Consider the following 16,589-nt stretch of genomic DNA (forward strand, 5'->3'; position numbering starts at 1 on the left):
GGTTTTTCCTGGTGTGTAACGCTCTTAAGCTTGGATAGGGGGCAGAGCGGGGCGGGGGGGGGGGGGGCGGGACGTGAACCATGCCTTCATCAGTGGTCCTCCGGTGCCTCCACTGAGGCCATCTCACGCATCTCTCCCTCCGTCTCCCTCTCTCCCACTCCCTCCATCTGCGTGTGTGTGTGTGTGTGCGCCGAGTGCTGCAGCGAGCAGCGAGCGATGTGCTGATCCACCATGGAGTTCAGCTCCTCATCCGTGTTCGACCAGCAGAAAGGTAGGCAGCGACCAGACGCTCTCATAAAGGAATTATAAGAGTAAATGCTTAACAAGGAAATGTGTTTATGCTTGGAGTGTATACGTGTGGGTGTGTTCGTGTGTGTGTGTGTGTGTTCGTGTGTGTGTGTCTGTTGGGGAGGAGGAGGGAGGGTGGTAGTAGCTAGCCATTGTTGCCATGGAAATCTTCAGCTCATCACACTTGTCTTCAGAATATACCATCACCTGGCGACAAAGTGGAGGATTACTGGCGACATTATCTGAGAGGCAATGTGTTAGGAGCGGGTCTTATTGGTCAGGATTCACTCAGGCTTCGGCCCTTGTTTGAATAAATGATCTCTCTGCTGAGAGTGCAGTGGATATCACCACAGGTGCATCTGCGACCAGGCGGAGAGAGAGCGCACGTGTAATGACAACAGTGCAGGGAGAAAATGACACGAATGGAATCCAATTATGGTCCGCAGTCAACACTAGAGGCGGTGGAGGAGCCATGGTTACGTTACTGCCGTTTCAGGAGGGCTCACAGGCACAGCAGTGCTGCGGGCCAAAAGAGGCAAGACAGTCATTGACTCAGAGTGGGTGTTCTAGGGTTAGCAAGTTCATTGGTCTAAAACAAAGAATAGACTTCAAAGCTGAAAACTGAAATCAAACCAGCACAAGGGTCTAAAACGGCTGTTAGCACGTGTAAATACATGTTTAAACCTTTGCTCTGACGCCTAGACCCAACCCCTTGATCACAGTGTAAATAAACTGTATTTTAAAACATGATTTCCTTTGCTGATAAAATATAATGAAAATATGCACAATGCAACACTGATACGAGTTTGTGTGGTTTCCACAAGGGAGATACCTCCTCTACTTCTGTGTGTGTGTGTGAGTGTGTGTGTGTGTGTGTGTGTGTGTGTGTGTGTGTGAGTGTGTGTGCGTGTGTGTGTGTGAGTGTGTGTGTGTGTGTCTGTGTGTGTGTGTGTGTGTGTGTGTGTGTGTGTCTGTGTGTGTGTGTGTGTGTGTGTGTGTCTGTGTGTGTGTGTGTGTGTGTGTGTGTGTGTGTGTGTGTGTGTGTGTGTGTGTGTGTGTGTGTGTGTGTGTGTGTGTGTGTGTGTGTGTGTGTGTATTTGTGTGTGTGACTTTCACAAGGGAGATACTGAGTAACTGGTAATCCATTCAGAGAAAAGGGAAACGAATCTTTGCGGGGGAGACACTTCAGCAGGGAGGCACATCCTCCTCCATGAAAAGGAGGGTGTGAGTGTGGTCTTGTGGCTTATTCAAGAACAGGCTATGAGGAAGTGGATGGCGGGTCAGACAGGCCAAGGAAGTGAGAGTCACTACAGAGAGTTTTTGCTATGTCGACAATAAAACACTATCAAATCAAATCAAATCAAACTTTATTTGTACGGCACATTTTATACACAAAGGTAACACAATGTGCGCCCTCACAGTAGGAAGGAAAAAGGGAGGGGGGGGGGGGGGGTTACTATATCATTTGTACTATACTTTATTTTTTCTGCCGTACCTCAGATTCCACTGATGAAATTGACCTGAATGTAGTGTTCCAAGCAGCCGCCAGTGGGGATGTCAACACCCTCACAGCAACCATACGAGAAGATCCTTCGATCCTGGAGTGTTGCGATGGAGAAGGTACTATACAATGAGCTCGCTAACATTTATGTTATAGGTAGCATTTCATGGAGCCATAACAGGTTACTTAAGACAGTGACTGTGAATATAACCGAGTGGCACTGAGGCAAGATTTGTCACATTTGTATAAGTTGTTATGCTGCTAAAGAAATGTCTTGCCTCATCTGATTCAATTCAATTCAATTCAATTCAATTCAATTCAATTCAATTCAATTCAATTCAATTCAATTCAATTCAATTCAATTCAATTCAATTCAATTCAATTCAATTCAATTCAATTTTATTTATATAGCGCCATAACAATACAATTGCCTCTAGGTGCTTTACAGAGCCCAGAGCCTGAACCCCCTTAGTGCATGCACAATGGCAACAGGTGGGGAAAGAGTGTTGCAGCAGTACATCTACATTAACAGTTGTCCCCCATCACAAGTCTACAGGAAATTGAAGTGAAGTTGCTGGTTTCCAAGAAAAGGTGCCAGTGGCCTCTTAAGTTTAAAAGTGCAGATAGTCATCCACTAGCAATCTATGAGAGGATGTGGGAGCATAGGGCTCAACCCTGCCAGCCCTGAAAGCACACTCTGCTGGATGAGATAACAGCTATAAGCACATGTGTTGATTCAACTCCACCCATTACCATTACAAAATTATAAAATGCAGTTGGTATTTTATTCTTTGAAGCCTTTCACCTCCAGAGTTAAAAACATCAACTATTACTGTACTACATATCATATCAAATGTAAGAAGAAAAAAAACCAAGGGGTTGAATATGTTCGGACAGTGGATTCAAGTTTTACTCGTGACATAAACATGTCCGCTATAAGATGACACCACTCCGGCCGGTAAATGGTCCTGATATCCTTTACCCTGGCAGTGGCAAATATGGCAGTTTACTCATCCACATTTTCGTTAGGAATTGTTTGCACAGAGCACAGAGCACAGAGCACATGTGTTCCATTCAGTTATTTATAACCTATGTGCTTTAACACTTTAGTACGTGTTCATTAGAGCAACACTGATATACTTTAAATAAAAACCTATGTGCTTTAACACTTTAGTACGTGTTCATTAGAGCAACACTGATATACTTTAAATAAAAACATATGTGCTTTAACACTTTTGTTCGTGTTTATAAGAGTAACACTGATAAAACATATGTGCTTTAACACTTTTGTACGTGTTCGTTAAAACAATACTGATAAACTTTAAATAAAAACATATGTGTTTAACACTTTAGAACGTGTTCATCAGAGCAACACTGGTATACAATGAAGTGCATGTAGGCCTCAGGGCGATAACACTCCTCCACATGGAAACAGGTCCACTATGGTATATCTAGGTGTCATGGTAATGGACCCCTCAAACTCATGCTGTGGTGTTTCTCATGTCCGCCGCACAGGCTCGACGCCACTGATGCACGCGGTGTCGGGGCGGCAGGTGGACACGGTGAAGCTGCTTCTGAAGATGGGAGCCTCCATCAACACTCAGGACGCCTGCGGCAGGACCTCCCTGTCCTTGGCTACATATCTGGTAAAGGCACGGGAAAATCTCTATCTCTATACAGTACATATAGTGGAGAGGAGAGAGAGAAAGGAATGAGAGAGAGGGAAAAAGAGAGAGAGAGGAATGAGAGAGAGAAAGAGAGAGAGGGTGTCTGATTGAGACACTGATATCTCTATGTCTCTCTTTATATAGTGGAGAGGAATGAGAGAAAGAGAAGGAGAGAGAGGGAGAAAGAGAGAGAGAGGAATGAGAGAGAGAAAGGGAGAGAGAGAGGAATGAGAGAGAGAAAGAGAGAGAGAGGAAAAAAGAGAGAGAGAGGAATGAGAGAGAGAAAGAGAGAGAGGGTGTCTGATTAAGGCACTGATACCTCTATGTCTCTCTTTATATAGTGGAGAGGAATGAGAGAAAGAGAAGGAGAGAGAGGGAGAAAGAGAGAGAGAGGAATGAGAGAGAGAAAGGGAGAGAGAGAGGAATGAGAGAGAGAAAGAGAGAGAGAAAGAGAGAGAGAGGAAAAAAGAGAGAGAGAGGAATGAGAGAGAGAAAGAGAGAGAGGGTATCTGATTGAGACACTGATACCTCTATGTCTCTCTTTATATAGTGGAGAGGAATGAGAGAAAGAGAAGGAGAGAGAGGGAGAAAGAGAGAGAGAGGAATGAGAGAGAGAAAGAGAGAGAGGGAGGAATGAGAGAGAGAAAGAGAGAGAGAGGAATGAGTGAGAGAGAAAGAGAGAGAGAGGAATGAGAGAGAGGGAAAAAGAGAGAGAGAGGAATGAGAGAGAGGAAGAGAGAGAGGGTATCTGATTAAGGCACTGATACCTCTATGTCTCTCTTTATATAGTGGAGAGGAATGAGAGAAAGAGAATGAGAGAGAGGGAGAAAGAGAGAGAGAGGAATGAGAGAGAGAAAGGGAGAGAGAGAGAGGAATGAGAGAGAGAAAGAGAGAGAGAGGAAAAAAGAGAGAGAGAGGAATGAGAGAGAGAAAGAGAGAGAGGGTATCTGATTAAGGCACTGATACCTCTATGTCTCTTTTGTATAGTGGAGAGGAATGAGAGAAAGAGAATGAGAGAGAGGGAGAAAGAGAGAGAGAAGAATGAGAGAGAGGGAGAAAGAGAGAGAGAAAGAGAGAGAGAAGAATGAGAGAAAGGGAGAAAGAGAGAGAGGGTATATGGTACAGGCAGTCATATCTCGTTTCAAAGTGTGCTGAACAAATGTATTGATCTCTATACAACAAATTATTTTGAATTGAATGTTGATGGTTTCTTTTCCATAACGTGCCTTTCAAATGTATTCACCTCCCTTAAAAGTACCCCCCAAAGATGTGTCTCTGTGACTGGATGGTTTTTATCAACAAAACAATATTTTAAGGTATTATTTAAAAAGATTCACAGAGTGTTGTGTTTAAACCTCTCTTTCCTCAAGGGCTGGCTTGAAGGCTGTGTTTGCCTTCTTCGTAACGGAGCCAAACAGAACATTCCAGATAAAAATGGACGTTTGCCACTTCATGCGGCTACAGCAGAGATTGACTTCAGGTATAATAGCACTTAAGAGCCAAGAACATAATGTTGCACGTTCTGTGATTCTATTCAGTTTGGGTACTTTTATCTTTGACAAATGAAAAAAAAGCACTACAAAATTCAGCTGTTTGTTTTTCAAACATTTACTATAATTGTTTTCAAACATTTAACTATAATTGTTCCATGAATTATATTTTAAGAAGTTAGTGACTTTGAAGGCGTACAAAGGCCAAGAACGGTTTCAGGAGCGAGCATACATTTAAGAGAGCATACAAGTAGGCCTACAATAAGGGCTGTCAAACACAACAAACAGTTGGCGGAGAGGGAGCTGTTGTGAATCTGCTGTGTCAGCAGCACTGAATCAGCCGCAGACGCAGATGTTGTGTCTATTAATGAGCGCTTCGCTCTGCACGTCAAGGGCGGCAAGTTCGTTTGCTCCCGGAGAGTTTTCCATCGCCAGGGATGCATTTATGGTTTCCATGGTGACCAAAGACCTTTGATCTGCACACGGTGACCAGCACTAGTTGTTATGTCCCAATCTCTCTCTCTCCATCTCTCTCTCTCTCCATCTCTATCCCTCCATCTCTCTCTCTCTCCTACTTACTCTCTCTCTCCATCTCTCTCTCTCTCGTGCTCTCTCTCCATCCCTCTCTCTCTTTCGTGCTAATTGGAAGAGGAGACACGAGTTGAAACTTTGATAGAGCTACGGAGGGACTCGCAAAGTACATTTGTGGTTAATATTCAACTAAGTCACATGACAGATGCACCTGTGAATATGTGCTGTGGTAGGCGTTCACACTTTAATATGCATAGCCACATTTTAAAATAGATCATGAACATGTGATGTCTGAGCCGCAATGGAGAACGGAAATGTTTACAAATCACATGTGCACGCCAGTATCTCAGCTCAGCAGCTATTTCCTGTGGATATAGACCTACTTGTGCCACCCTTGATCACATATCTGGTAAAAAAAAATATACATAAAAGTACAACGGTAGAACTCTAGCCTACACAGAAAGACAAATCAGCGCAGAAAGGGAAGCACTGTGATTGCTGAATCGCATTGTAAGCGCTTCTCTGGCATTCTGCAAATAAGCACATTGTGCTTGATACACTGGTTAGGGGAGGGAATTCCAGGGCCAGGGAGGGAAATGCCTTAGTGACCAAATTCATTACTACTAGTCCTGCTGAAGCTGATGATATTATAACTCGCTATAACCTGGTTTAATATTAACTACATGTCTTTATCCCTCCCTGAAGTCCAGTATTTGTTTTTATAAAACTAAAACCACTAGAGTTTTTATCAGTGAAACGATAAGGAGGCTTTATGGAAAGAACATTTGGTCAAAAACCCATGTCAGAGAAAATCTTGATTTCAGATAAAGCATGTTTATGCCATATGCCTTCCTCTATACCTAGAATCTCTGTAACATACTTGTTTATCTGATCGTTCTTTAACAGGCTTATGGCTGTGCACCAACACATGCTTGTGTGTGTGTGTGTGTGTGTGTGTGTGTGTGTGTGTGTGTGTGTGTGTGTGTGTGTGTGTGTGTGTGTGTGTGTGTCTGATCGCTGTTCTTTTACAGACTGATGGCTGTTCTGTTGCAGCAGTCCACACTGTGTGAAATCAACCACCAGGACAACGAGGTAAAGGTTGCATAAGGAGGGGAAGAGAGCTGGGCTCCATCCCATTTCTCTTAAAACGCTGTCTTACTACCTTCCTCTCTTAAATAAGAGAAGGAAGGACCGTCTCAATTCGCTTAATTTTTTTCTTCGGGGTAATAAGACACCTTAGAATACGTCACATAACGGTCATTTTTCAAGGTACCACAGATGTAGCCTTGATGGTGTCTATTACCCATGACCCTGGACGAGACACCAAGGTTGTAAGACAGCGCTCTTACTTTTAAGAGAATTGGGATGGACCCCTGGTCTAACAGACAGCATCTTGTTCAATGGAAATGGTGGAGTCAAATGTAGTTTTGTTGGGACAGATAGTCCATGAATATCATATATTGATCCTATGTTTTGTTTTGTGTATTTCAAATTGAAAACTAATGCCAAAGGTACTCTGGGGAGCACCATGGCCAATGCTGATGGCCACTTTATTTGGAAACAATTATTGATCGCACAGATACATGTTACTGACCAATATCTATTACTAAACTAAAAACTAGTCGCCCATGGTTTTACAAGCTGCCCGTGGAAAGGACCTCAACTTATACCTGTTGCCTAATGGGTACTCCATCACTTAGGTTGCCGTGGTGCCCAGTGGTTACTGCATCATCTTAGGTTGCCGTGGTGCCCAGTGGTTACTCCATCTCTTAGGTCGCTGTGTTGCCCTGTGGGTACTCCATCACTTAGGGTGCTGTGGTGCCTAGTGGTTACTCCATCACTTAGGTCGTCATGGTGCCCAGTGGGTACTGCATCACTTAGGTTGCCGTGATACCTTGTGTATCGCTCTCATGTGTCGTTGTTTGGTCACTGCACAGGGGATGACCGCTCTTCACTGGGCCTCCTTCCATAACCGTCCGGAGCACGTGCAAGCCCTGCTGCAGAAGGGGGCCGACCCCACACTGGTGGACAAAGACTTCAAGACGGCCCTCCACTGGGCAGTGCAGGTACGCCACCTGTCTGCGTCTCTGGGTCATTGCAGCCTATTCACAAGGGCAGGGGCTCCAGGAGACACATGAACCTGGGCAACAGTGGTACAGGAGGTAGAGAAGTCGTTTAGTTATCACAAGGTTGCTAGTTCGATTCCCTGTCGAAGCGTCCTTGAGTAAGACACCCGAAACCCCTAATTGCTCCCGATGTCCAGTGTGCTATCGGTGTAAATATGTAAACAATGTGTAAACATCCTTGTAAGTCGCTTTGGATAAAAGCGTCTGCTAAATGATGAAATGTAATGAAATGAACCTGACGCTGTAGCATGCTCATTGCTCTCTTGTCCTCAGACCCATGGAAAACTGCCAAAGCATTTCAACCATAGTCTAGTCATTGACATGCAGTCATCTCAGAGGTTACTGTGAGTCTCACCGTGCAGAGGCACCATTCATGCAAGGTGATAGTGACATAATATTGCTGGTCTTTAAAAAAAGAGCCTGGAGGTCATGAACAGTAGGTTTGTGAAAGTATTAAATGAGTATCCATGTACTGCCCAGAAGCTTGATGGGGTAGGGGTGGGGGGTGGGGAGGGGGTGTCCCTTTACATCAAAACTGTATATTTTGGGGGGTGGTCTGAGTCACTTTCTGAGGGTGGGGAGTTTTTGTGGAAGTTACACTCAGAGTCTTCCCCTATGAAGAGACACTCTCAGAGTCTTCCCCTATTCAGAGACACTCTCAGTCTTCCCCTAAGAAGAGACACTCTCAGAGTCTTCCCTAGAGACACTCTCAGTCTTCCCCTAAGAAGAGACAATCTCAGAGTCTCCCCCTATGAAGAGACACTCAGAGTCTTCCCTAGAGACACACTCAGAATCTTCCCTAGAGACACACTCAGAGTCTTCCCTATGAAGAGACACTCTCAGAGTCTTCCCCTAAGAAGAGACAATCTCAGAGTCTCCCCCTATGAAGAGACACTCAGAGTCTTCCCCTAAGAAGAGACAATCTCAGAGTCTCCCCCTATGAGGAGACACTCAGAGTCTTCCCTAGAGACACACTCAGAGTCTTCCCCTATGAAGAGAGACTCTCAGTCTTCCCCTATGGAGAGACACTCTCAGTCTTCCCCTATAAAGAAACACTCTCAGTCTTCCCCTATGGAGAGACACTCTGAGCCAACAGATGACTGAAGCTGTTGTATTAGCCTTTATATGGATAGTAAACACACAACACATTCACAATACACTATGTGCACCCTTCACTCTTCCTGTTATTGTCATCGCATGCACCATCCCACGGTGTCAATTATGCACATCATCAGCCTTTCCTGCCACTGTTCAGGCCAAGGAATTTAAGAACAAAGAATTTGTGTGTGCGCCAAAATGCATATTGCAGTCACAAGACCTGCAGGGACAGAAAGGGAGAGCATTATCTTTCAAACCTACAGACAGTCTAGGAAAACGTATCTCAACTAAGCGCCTTTAAAAATGTAAAACACAAAAATGGACCTACACTATTTGTTGAACTTCTGTTTTCTATCTGGAAGCAAACTGCATATTTAGTTGTAAGGTCGCTAGGTAGAAAGGGATGAGTTGCACTTTACTGGAAGTCGTTCAAATATACTCTTTATCAACACTTTGTTGGCCTTTAGAGTCAAATATACTCTTTATCAACACTATGTTTACCTTTAGAGTCAAATATACTCTTTATCAACACTATGTTTACCTTTAGAGTCAAATATACTCTTTATCAACACTTTGTTTACCTTAAGAGTCAACTATACTCTATATACTGTAAAGGTAAACATAGTGTTGATATGGAGGCCTAAGTTCCACACTTTCTGGAACCTGTTACTTTGTGTGGCTTAAGCAATTTACCGTTTACAATGTTTATGTATTTTACAGTTTATGTTTACCTTTAGAGTCAAACGTACTCTATATCAAGACTATTTTTACCTTTAGAGTCAAATATGCTCTATATCAACACTGTGTGTGTGTGTGTGTGTAGGTGTGTGTGTAGGTGTGTGTGTTTGTTTCAACATAAATGTGTGTGTAGAATAGGTCAACTGGCATAGCAAAGATGGTGCAAACTCCGAGTCGCAAATAAGGTTGCAAAAAGTTGACACAGGAAAAGCCTATCAACGCAGTGGTTTTGCTTTTGGAGAAATGTTGCAGCCAGAAGCCACAACCTGTGCCTTGTTTTGTCTGATAGAGTGGCAGCAGGTGCATGTGTTCTCTAATCCTCGACCACCATCTTGGTCCATCTGTGATCAACTACGACGACGAGAACGGAAAGACCTGCGTGCACATCGCCGCAGCGGCTGGTTTCAGCGACATCATCTATGAGCTGGCGCGCGTTGCCCAGACCAACCTGCAAGCTCTGGACGTGGATGAACGGTACACACACACATACACACACACACACACACACACACACACACACACACACACACACACAGGACGTGGATGATGAACGGTACGTGCTACTTTGCACCTGAGAGCATCTGGACTGAAATCAGATCCTATCTGACTGCAGAGCCCCATATCAGATCATGGGATGCTTGTGAAACGTCCACTCCTCTGATTTTGATCAAAAGCACAACCTCACTTGGGCACCTCGTAGCCGAACATTACACTCAGTCAGAATGTGTTTGAAAAAGACTAAATCAGTAGGGTCGGGTGATACTACGGGAGGTGGATGCACTCACTCATTTACATACTCAAACAGGGCCTGCAAGGCATAAGGTTTGTTTTAGTATTGTGCTTTTCACAAACAGGAACTTACCATGATGTCAAAGACACAGTTAAAGACTTTGTGACTATCTTTATTCCCACAGGTACTTGTGGTCAGGGATGGGCAGAATACAGCAACCATGACACGTTTGCATTTTGCAAATACAAAAATACTGTATATTTCTAATCAAACATACAAATGGCAAAATACTATTTTGAATTTAAAACACATCTTTTAAATGCATGCATCACAAACACTGCCCAACCCAGTATGTGGTGCATGCATGTTAGCACGTACTGTGGCAAAAAGTGTCAGACAAAATCTTCACCCTCTATCAAGTGTACACTGAAAAGTGTGGAGAAACTAAATGGAAATACTGGTGTGTTTCACTTTAATTTCCGTGCTTTGATCAGTAATCAGCCACAAACACTCCTGGTCAATGTGCAAACGTGTCGAACAAGCAGATGCGTTAGTGGTGTTGTTAGTTATGTTTTCAATTCTGACTTGATATACCAACCAAATATGGAAAAATAAACATGACAACAATTCAGTGGGAAAAAAAGAAACCGTGTAATTTGGCATAACGACAAAAAAGAAAAAGATCTATAAAAAAAAAAAAACACGGAGAGACAACCGAAGATGTGTCGTCTATATGTTGTCTCCCATCCCCCCTATGACGAGCTACTGCAGATGGGGAGCACGTTCAGCCACAGACTGATCCCTCCTCCGCACACCACAAAGGGCCTGTCCTTCGTGCCAGTAGCCATTAGACTTCACAACCAGCACAATCAAACATACGTTTTTTTTATCATATTTCATTATCAATTTCTCTATAATTTGCTATTTTGTCTATTTTATCTAGTTATTTGATTTCTTATTCAAATTTGTATTCATATTTTTCTTTTATGTAGATACTTGATTCCTATTCCCACTACCCTGCTGCTTTGGCAATTGAATTTCCCGCACGGGATTAATAAAAGTTTATCCTATCCTTTATCCTACCTATATTAAAGAATGTGTGTGTGGTGTTGTTTTCCCCTCCAGGACGCCTCTGCATTGGGCCTCAGCGGCAGGGAAAGAGGAGTGTGTTGTCTATAGAATGTGATTTTGTGTTGTCTATATCATAGAATGTGATTTTGTGTGTGTGGTGTTGTTCTCCCCTCCAGGACGCCTCTGCACTGGGCCTCAGCGGCGGGGAAGGAGGAGTGTGTGGAGGCCCTGCTGCAGCTGGGAGTGGAGCCCGAGCCCCGAGACATCAACGAGAACACCCCGCTCACCTACGCCATGTACTGTGGCCACACCGCGTGCATCAAGCTCCTCTCTTCAGACCACAGGTGGGACACTCGCTAGTTTGTTATTGTTTGTTTGTTTGTTTGTTTATTTACTTGTTGATTTGTTCATTTTGCCTTCACTGTGTGGTGCCACAACATGTGAGGCAGGACGTCCCATCACGCCTAAAGGGAAGACATATTTCAATGTAATGTCCTGTCATCGAATCCATTCATTCCTGTTTGATAGAGTGGTACTGCGTTTCTTACTCATATAGTACTGAGAAAAACTCTCCTCTGTTCGTGTGCTTTGGTCAGGGTCTGCATTTATTGCATTGGTTTAGCATTTGGTGTTTATAAATAACTCCTGTCATTTGCATCAAACTTCATCAAACTCATCGTCCAGTTTCGCTTCAACTAAATTATCACTCTTATGTGTCATTTCCCCCCTCTCAGAAACTATTAAAGGCTTGTTATGTAATTCTGCTTTCTCCCTTGCCCCCTGGGAGTAAAGTCCCTCTTGGTCTTATTCTAGGGGTTATTCTTACACACGAGCGTTTCACTTCCTCTGTCTAAACAGAGATCCGCTGCAGCATGGTAACTACTGCAATGGACAGAGGTTCCTGTTGCACACTTCATATCAAATGACTATTGTTGCCACTGTATATAGAACCTTTTTTAAATAATTCAACCTTCATCTCATTTGTTTTCGTATGTATAGAAGTGTTCACAGCATGCAGATACACTCTTCCTTGACTAAAGTGGCAATATGAAAAACAAGTCCCCACATAGTGTAACACTAAATTGCTTCACAGTGACCCATTCACAAATGATTATAATGACTGAAGCATCAGTTGAAACCATCTTGTCTTGTTTATCTTTTTTTGGGCAATGGATGCAGTACGCTATCTGTACACCCGATGCCATGCGCCATGCGCCATGCGCCATGCTGCTTGTTAAAGGAGCTTTCTGTAGTGTCGACACCAAGCATTTGCAACCGGAGCGAGTTGTCTCCCATGGAAACGCATGCGGGTTGCCAGGCTGAGGACACTGAACGCAAGGAGCGCAGGACCAGCTCAACATTAAACTTTGAGAGGATGAGCTAGAGAGAGGAGGAGGAGGAGAGAGGACGAGCTAGAGAGACGAGGAGAAGAGAGAGAAGGAGGAGAGAGGAGGACAGAGGAGGAGGAGAAGAGAGAGGATGAGCTAGAGAGAGGAGGGAAAAGAGAGAGGAGGAGGAGGAGGAGAGAGGAGTGAAGAGAGAGGAGGAGAAGAGAAAGGAGGAGAAGAGAAGGCAGGATCTAGCGCTACAAGAGAAAGAGGACTTAGAGGAAGAGCAACAGAGAGAAGAGAGAGTGCAGGTCCTGCAGACCTGTCAAGTTAACATGATAGTGATTGAAAATCCGGGAACCATCCCACCGCACACACACACACAAAAGACAACACACGCAGGTATATTGTTACATTTGCAAGGCATTTCGTAAACAGGTCTGGTTTGCCTTGAGAGAAGTTGTTCAGTAATGCTGAATATTGAAACTTCACTGACTACAGTAGCCTAAAACTGCTTCACAGACATAGTGAGCCGCACAATGTGAACATGGCAGTCTCTCACTCGCATTAGCTAACCTAACTGAAGCTCAATGCTGTTTCTCCTGTTCAGGAGAAAATTAGTCAACTCGTCGTCCTCCTTAAAATTATACTGGGATCCGAATCTGGCCCGATGTCATTTCTCCAGTCCACTCCCTACTTCTTCGCCCTCTCATTTCCTGTCCCACTCTTCACTTACCTATCAATTAAAGGCATGAAAAAAGCCAAAAACAAATCTTAAAATAAAAAAATAAAAAAATGAATTATACTGGGATCTTAGCTGTCTCCATCTTTCTTATGCATCTCCAATATTTATCTGTCATTTTTAGATGGACCCAGATGCTCTTTTAGTAGGTAGAATCAAACATGATCTCTGTTGGTCCAATTCGTTTGCTTACTTTCATGGCGGTCGCACGCTGTGACACCCAGGGTGTCAGAATGTTGCTGGAGAAATGGGCAAAGGCCTGAATCACATGGACTATAACAAAAATGGAAGTTGTCGGAGAAGCCAGTGTTTCAGATTAGCACCTTCCCTCACTCCCTGATGGCATATCAGGTTCATTTTATGATTTTATACAGTAAATGTATTACATAGTGGCCCTAAAAGATAAGGAAGCACAAACATACCTTAACTAAAATACGATTCCTTACAGGTTAGAGTCGACTCGCCAGTTCCATTCCCAGACCAACGACCTGGCCAATAAAAAGGAGGGCAAATTCCGCATGCTCAACAGCATCTTCTCCTGCAAGAAGAAGAAGGATCTTCACACAGCACTACAGAAAGTACCAAACCACGACGGAAACCAGTCGGAGGAGACGTCCGAGGTGGACGACATCATCACTATGTTTGACTGCCTGTCGGACGCATCGGGGAAGGACTCGCGAGAAGACGGACCGGCCTCGAGGAAGAAGTCATGCGAGCCACAGAAGACGAACATCCCGGAGGACCTCGCCTCATCAAAGGGCACCAAGGGGCTTCCGCCCATCCGCACGCAGAGTCTTCCACCCATCACCCTGGGAAACTCACTGTTGGCCAGTCAGTTTGTGGGCCAAAGGCCGATGATCAGCCACCTGGCCCACCGGTCCCAGAAGAGCAAGAGTGAGCACGACCTGTTCGACAGCATAGCCAAGAGCCAGACGCTGGCGGGTCAGACCTGGAAGACCGAGTCCAACCAGGTTCTGTCCCACAAGGCTTGGATATCATCCCCCTCTGAGAGACTGCTGGATCGGCCTCACCACGAGACATCCGGCCCCTTGGACGTGCTCTGTCCCAAACATACCCCATACATTCAAAGAAATGACAAAGGTACTTGTGCTGGAATATATCTGATTGTAAATATGAATGGCTTGAAGTGAACGTGATTAGTTTTAATATAGTATTTCAAATCACTTATGTCTCAATAATTATGAGGTTATTTATATGTTTATGGCATTTATATGTTTAATTAACTTAAATGGTTACTCCACATTCAAATAGTCACTCTATATTTGAGCAAGGTTGCCTTTTGAGTTTTTTGACTAACAACAGCTGAAAAGGAAACAGTAGTTATGCATGTTTGGCATGCAGTTTTGGTAATATGACTAGTGGTTGATTGTTTGCACCTCCTACTGAGAATGTGCTTACTGAGTGTCAAAACTGTTGTGGTTGTCACCTACGCATCAACAAACATTCCATCCAACAGAACGATCATAAGACCTCATTGCATCTTAACATTAGTAGGACCACATAGCTAGCTTCGTGTGAACTTAACCTCAGATTTCCATTTGGTGACTCTTGGATTGAAGTTGTTTTATAGTCTGATTAAAACACACAGGCTTCCAAACAGATCCATCAGCAGCTCTCCTACCAAGACAGACAAGGGCCTGTAGGACTGATGGAGTAGTCTTAAACATATTCCTTTACTTGTTGAAACCACAATGTATATTGTGTACAAACACTTGTGATTTGCACTTAGTGCAATTCACTTTGATTATCAGGGGTGACTGAATTCATTTAATTCATCTAATCCACAGCTCAGTCACTCTGTCTTGTTTCAAACTCATACCAGAGCAGTGTCTACACCAAAACCACATCCTGTGATAAAGCGAACATTTTCACTTCTCTTTTCGAAAAGACAATAAAGACAAAAAGAGGAGAATGTTGGAAATGCAGTAACAATAGTGGAGGTCTTTTAGAAGATGACCCTGATGAGAAATCCAAGTTCATGTTCTCACTCTTGGTCAGCTACCTCTCTCGATGTTGTTCACAGCTCTTAACACTCACCTGCTACCTCTCTCGATGTTGTTCACAGCTCTTAACACTCACCTGCTACCTCTCTCGATGTTGTTCACAGCTCTAAACACTCACCTGCTACCTCTCTCGATGTTGTTCACAGCTCCACACACACACCTGCTACCTCTAAACGGACTGAGGACGAGGGAGTCCGGCCTCGCACGCAACAGCTTGGCACCTATTCGTGACCACTGCACTCACCGATGTAAGTACTGTACTTTTGTACTTTTGCTCAGTTTGAAGAAGGATAAAGGGGGTCACTCACAATGAGAGAGAAATTACAAATCCATCCATACAAATGTACTCCTCAATTTCACCCCAAAAAATGTAAATAAACCATGCCCCTCAGCGGACGAAAGATAGGAATGTACACATATTCTGAGGCATTGCAGAATTCATAGCACACATTGGCCATTAACATTATCACAGTCACTGGTGTAAGAGTCTATGAGTTTATTTGTATTTGATGATGTGAGATTAAAGACATTATTGAGATAACATGACATCAGCGGTGGTCATGAGTTTGGTGTGAGGTTATAAAACTCTAGAAAGCTGTCAGCAATCACTTGAGGTCAGCATCCACAGCTGATATGGCATGTATATCAAAACAGCTTTTAAAGATTCATATCTCATACAAGTAGCCGCTTGATAAAATAATCAATAATAATCAATTATAATATTTGTTCTCTGGTTCAGTTTCCCTTCCACCTGATCAGGTCTCTCAGGGAGTAAAGAAGTCCAAATCTCTGCCCCTCGGTTCCCTCGGCTCTCTGGGCTCCTTGGGCATCGGGCTCGGGCTCGGGCTCGGGCTCGGGCGGGGCTTGGCCAGCCTCCCTCCTCCAAACGCCCCCAAGCACCACAGATCTGCCCTCTCCCAGAGCCAGTCCCTCTGCTCCCTGCCGCCCGCCGCGGTCGGAGAACCGCTGCGGAACATGCAAGTTCTTCCCAAGATTCCACCTCTGAGGAGACGCAGTCCTTCGCCTTCTGAACCCACGGTAACGCCTCGCGCTGACGTTCGGCGGTGACACACTGCAGGTGAACCCACTGTGACGCCCCACGCTGATGTTCGGCTGTGACACGCTGCAGGTTTTGAGGTTTTTAGTCTTGTGTGAACGAACAAGACTGTGCCAAGAAGTCTTATCGAGATATCATTAAAGTTCAAGTCAAGACATGACACAATTCATTCACGGAACACTGGGTTGACTAGTAAAC

General features: G+C 44.1%; 1 protein-coding gene across 1 annotated transcript; it reads left to right on the forward strand.

The window, feature by feature from the left end:
* Window positions 1–231: 231 nt before the first annotated feature.
* ankrd55 (ankyrin repeat domain 55) lies at window positions 232–15,565 on the forward strand (the record flags this gene model as incomplete). The annotated part of the gene is made up of 10 exons (XM_080842774.1): window positions 232–271; window positions 1,789–1,908; window positions 3,305–3,435; window positions 4,827–4,936; window positions 6,509–6,569; window positions 7,415–7,543; window positions 9,729–9,913; window positions 11,417–11,584; window positions 13,759–14,417; window positions 15,453–15,565. The coding sequence occupies 10 exons, from the start codon at window positions 232–234 to the stop codon at window positions 15,563–15,565; spliced, it is 1,716 nt and encodes a 571-aa protein (XP_080698900.1).
* Between the last annotated feature and the right edge of the window lie 1,024 nt (window positions 15,566–16,589).

The sequence above is a fragment of the Sprattus sprattus genome (genome assembly GCF_963457725.1).
Source record: "Sprattus sprattus genome assembly, chromosome: 7".
In the NCBI taxonomy this organism is placed as follows: domain Eukaryota; kingdom Metazoa; phylum Chordata; class Actinopteri; order Clupeiformes; family Clupeidae; genus Sprattus; species Sprattus sprattus.